Genomic DNA, 5,139 nt, shown 5'->3' with positions numbered 1-5,139 from the left:
TGTAAATAATCAGGACTTTTAGCGTGTATAGAGCCAGCATATCTCCACCAGACTCCATGTAAATAATCAGGACTTTTAGCGTGTATAGAGCCAGCATATCTCCACCAGACTCCATGTAAAATAACGGACTTTTAGGGTTTTATAGAGCCAGCATATTTCCACACAGACTCCATAAATAATCAGGACTTTTAGCTGTATAGAGCCAACATATCTCCACATGTAAATGGGTTAATTAAGGGTTTATTTCAACCAAACCAGAGTGGTGATTGTTGGAACAGTGGAAAGATGAACCAAGACGGCTTTTGGTAGTTTTATTTAGTTTCTTTCCACTTTGAATGAAGTGTGTTTTACGATGATAAAGTCCTGATTATTTACATGGGTTCTGAATTCTAACTACGTAATAGTCTTATTTAATGAATAATGTAAATAATGTAAATATTACACATAATTCTGAGTCTGTCAGCAGCAACAACACAACTTTTACTGGACTCTGACTGATTAATACTGGACCAGTTTCAGAGATTGTTGTTCCCGTCAGTAACTCTGACACCAAATTATGGGAAAATAGGGTCCATGTTGAAAAATAACCCTGAAATTTACCATTTAAAGTCCATCCAGTTAACAGGAACATCAGACGTCTGAGTTTCCACTCAGTTAAACATTCAGACCGCAGACTCCTTCATGTTTTTATGGATGGAAATATTGAACATACTGTATCTGCACCCCCAAATTCAGCCGCACCCTGACACGTTTATCTTTGGAAAACTTGATGACCTTTTTGCTGGAATTTCAAATAAAGTTTTTGTGGGATTTTTGAATACCTGAACATTGTGCGTCACATCAGGGGAGAATAGTTTCTGTCCAGCTGAAGTTTAGAGGACGATAGTTTCCTCTGGACCAGTTCAAAACATCTGGGGCTCGTTGAGTTTAACAGCAGCACCAAATCACCGGTAACGAGTGAAAGCCTGTGATGGTTCAGAAGAAAACCTTTCCTCTGGTATCTGATGTTGAACTTTGAGTAGTGTTAGTTAGGGCTGGGATCACTACTCTCTCCTACTGACTGCTACTCTCTCCCTACTGACTGCTACTCTCTCCTACTGACTGCTACTCTCTCCTACTGACTGCTACTCTCTCCTACCCCAGACTGCTACTGCCTCTCTCCTGCGGCTGCACTCTCCTACTGACTGCTCTCTCTCCTACTGACTGCTCTCTCCTCTACGACTGCTACTCTCTCCACTGACACTGCTCTCTCCTGACTGCTACTCTCCTACTGACTGCCTCCTCTACATTATGTGCTCCTTCTTTCTCCATGACTATAATCACTATAATCTTCAGAGTTTCATTAACTGCTGTGTGTGTGTGTCTGTGTATGTGTGTGTGTGTGTGTGTGTGTGTGTGTGTGTGTGTGTGCTGTGTTCAGTTTGACCTTTGACTTCCTGATAGATGAATGAGTTCATTATGACTCCAGCTGCTGATGGGAGGAACCAGTAACATTTATATCTGATGTAAGAAGAAGTCTGTTGAGTGTTTTCTTTGGATTTATTAACATGAAGAATCGGTGCGAGTACTTTGAAAGTCTTGTGTTTTCTCCTTAACTTCTTCAGGACATGAACACCTGTTTCCTGGGTGAAAGTCTTGTGTTTTCTCCTTAACTTCTTCAGGACATGAACACCTGTTTCCTGGGTGAAAGTCTTGTGTTTTCTCCTTAACTTCTTCAGGACATGAACACCTGTTTCCTGGGTGAAAGTCTTGTGTTTTCTCCTTAACTTCTTCCAGGACATGAACACCTGTTTCCAGGGTGAAAGTCTTGTGTTTTTCCTTAACTTCTTCAGGACATGAACACCTGTTTCCTGGGTGAAAGTCTTGTGTTTTTCTCCTTAACTTCTTCCAGGACATGAACACCTGTTTCCTGGGTGAAAGTCTTGTGTTTTCTCCTTAACTTCTTCAGGACATGAACACCTGTTTCCAGGGTGAAAGTCTTGTGTTTTTCTCCTTAACTTCTTCAGGACATGAACACCTGTTTCCTGGGTGAAAGTCTTGTGTTTTCTCCTTAACTTCTTCAGGACACGAACACCTGTTTCCTGGGTGAAATTCTCGTGTTTTCTCCTTAACTTCTTCCAGGACATGAACACCTGTTTCCTGGGTGAAAGTCTTGTGTTTTCTCCTTAACTTCTTCAGGACATGAACACCTGTTTCCTGGGTGAAAGTCTTGTGTTTTCTCCTTAACTTCTTCAGGACATGAACACCTGTTTCCTGGGTGAAAGTCTTGTGTTTTCTCCTTAACTTCTTCAGGACATGAACACCTGTTTCCTGGGTGAAAGTCTTGTGTTTTTCTCCTTAACTTCTTCAGGACATGAACACCTGTTTCCTGGGTGAAAGTCTTGTGTTTTCTCCTTTAACTTCTTCCAGGACATGAACACCTGTTTCCTGGGTGAAAGTCTTGTGTTTTCCTCCTTAACTTCTTCCAGGACATGAACACCTGTTTCCTGGGTGAATGTCTTGTGTTTTCTCTTAACTTCTTCCAGGACATGAACACCTGTTTCCTGGGTGAAAGTCTTGTGTTTTCTCCTTAACTTCTTCAGGACATGAACACCTGTTTCCTGGGTGAAAGTCTTGTGTTTTCTCCTTAACTTCTTCCAGGACATGAACACCTGTTTCCTGGGTGAAAGTCTTGTGTTTTCTCCTTAACTTCTTCCAGGACATGAACACCTGTTTCCTGGGTGAAAGTCTTGTGTTTTCTCCTTAACTGTTTTCGTTGGGTTTTTGGCGCGCTGGGAGTGAGAATGTGCCCTTATATTGTGCATATTTCTCTTTTTATGTTACAGTTCCTTTTACATTTACTTCGTGTACTTACTTGGCAATAAATCTTTTCCTTTTCTGATTGTGATTCTTTTAGTTCTGGTCCGTTATGTGCGAGCGGACGGAAAGCTCCACACCGTTAACCTGCAGAACCCGAACCTGGCGGACGGGCGGACTCACTCCATCATCCTGAGACTCGGCGGCCTTCAGCGAGACCACATGCACATGGAGCTCTACGTCAACTGCCGATTGGCCGACTCCAGCCAGGGCCTGCCGCCATTGGTCCCGCTGCCCAGAGACGCGGAGATGGTGGAGATCAGACACGGACAGAAGGCCTACGCTCGACTGCAGGTGACCTCGCTGTTCATAGGGAAGTGTCTGACAACATTATGGGATGGATGCCGACAGAGATAGACCTTTTAGTTATTAAAGAGTAAGATCCTTTTAGTTTAACATGAAACAGCCCCGAAATCACCATCACCAAACTACACCAGACTCCATGTAAATAATCAGGACTTTTAGCGTGTATAGAGCCAGCATATCTCCACCAGACTCCATGTAAATAATCAGGACTTTTAGTGTGTATAGAGTCAGCATATCTCCACCAGACTCCATGTAAATAATCAGGACTTTTAGCATGTATAGAGCCAGCATATCTCCACCAGACTCCATGTAAATAATCAGGACTTTTAAGCGTGTATAGAGCCAGCATATCTCCACCAGACTCCATGTAAATAATCAGGACTTTTAGCGTATATGAGCCAGCATATCTCCACCAGACTCCATGTAAATAATCAGGACTTTTAAGCGTGTATAGAGCCAGCATATCTCCACCAGACTCCATGTAAATAATCAGGACTTTTAGCGTGTATAGAGCCAGCATATCTCCACCAGACTCCATGTAAATAATCAGGACTTTTAGTGTGTATAGAGCCAGCATATCTCCACCAGACTCCATGTAAATAATCAGGACTTTTAGTGTGTATAGAGCCAGCATATCTCCACCAGACTCCATGTAAATAATCAGGACTTTTAGCGTGTATAGAGCCAGCATATCTCCACCAGACTCCATGTAAATAATCAGGACTTTTAGCGTGTATAGAGCCAGCATATCTCCACCAGACTCCATGTAAATAATCAGGACTTTTGGTGTGTATAGAGCCAGCATATTTCCACCAGACTCCATGTAAATAATCAGGACTTTTAGTGTGTATAGAGCCAGCATAACTCCACCAGACTCCATGTAAATAATCAGGACTTTTGCGTGTATAGAGCCAGCATATCTCCACCAGACTCCATGTAAATAATCAGGACTTTTAGTGTGTATAGAGCCAGCATATCTCCACCAGACTCCATGTAAATAATCAGGACCTTTAGCGTGTATAGAGCCAGCATAACTCCACCAGACTCCATGTAAATAATCAGGACTTTTATCATCGTGAAAACACACTTCATTCAAAGTGGACAGAAACTAAATAAAACTATCAAAAGCCGTCTTGGTTCATCTTTCCACTGTTCCAACAATCACCACTCTGGTTTGGTTGAAATAAACCCTTAATTCACCCATTTACATGTGGAGATATGTTGGCTCTATACGCTAAAAGTCTTGATTATTTAACATGGAGTCTGAATACGATATACTAGCTCTATAAAAATACTGGTGTTTACATAGTCTGGTTGGATACTATCTTCTCCTATACACTAAAGTCCTGATTATTTACATGGAGTCTGGTGGAGTTTGATATGCTGGCTCTATCACGCTAAAATCTGATTATTTACATGGAGTCTGGTGGAGTTATCTTCTAACTCACTACACTAAAAGTCCTGATTATTTACAGGAGTCTGGTGGAAATTGCTGGCTCTATACACAAAAAAGTTCTGATTATTTACATGGAGTCTGGTGGAGATATGCTGTCTCTATACCGCTAAAAAGTCCTGATTATTTACATGGAGTCTAAGAGTATGTGCTGGACTCTATACCGCTAAAAGCCCTGATTATAATGGAGTCTGGGGGGTATTGGTAATGGTGATTTCGGGCTGTTTGTATTGTTAAACTAAAAGGATCTTACTCTTTAACTAAAAGGTCTATCTCTGTAGGGATCCATCCCATAATGTTGTCTGACACTTAATGTTGTTGAATAGTGTAGTTCCCCTTTTAATGTCTGATCTCTGTGTGTCAGGGTGCGGTGGAGTCCCTCAGACTGGCTCTAGGCGGCACTGTTGCTAAAGCTGGATCTCTGACCGACTGTCCCTTCCAAGGAGACTCTTCAGCCTACAACTCAGGTAGGCTGTCGGACCCCCCGGCTTGGTGTGTGATGGTCGTCAAAATAATTTTGCGGG

At 42.2% G+C, this 5,139-nt stretch overlaps 1 protein-coding gene across 1 annotated transcript; it reads left to right on the top strand.

Annotated features, from left to right (window-relative positions):
- Positions 1-2,896: 2,896 nt before the first annotated feature.
- Positions 2,897-5,082, top strand: LOC120555082 (thrombospondin-3a-like; the record flags this gene model as incomplete). Its single annotated transcript, XM_039793861.1, has 2 exons — positions 2,897-3,150; positions 4,980-5,082. Coding segments are annotated over 2 exons (357 nt in total), but the record flags the coding sequence as incomplete, so codon positions are not given.
- Positions 5,083-5,139: the final 57 nt, after the last annotated feature.

The sequence above is a fragment of the Perca fluviatilis genome, unplaced genomic scaffold (genome assembly GCF_010015445.1).
Source record: "Perca fluviatilis unplaced genomic scaffold, GENO_Pfluv_1.0 PFLUV_unplaced_scaf_174, whole genome shotgun sequence".
In the NCBI taxonomy this organism is placed as follows: domain Eukaryota; kingdom Metazoa; phylum Chordata; class Actinopteri; order Perciformes; family Percidae; genus Perca; species Perca fluviatilis.
This window is presented reverse-complemented; position numbering and strand designations above follow the sequence as displayed.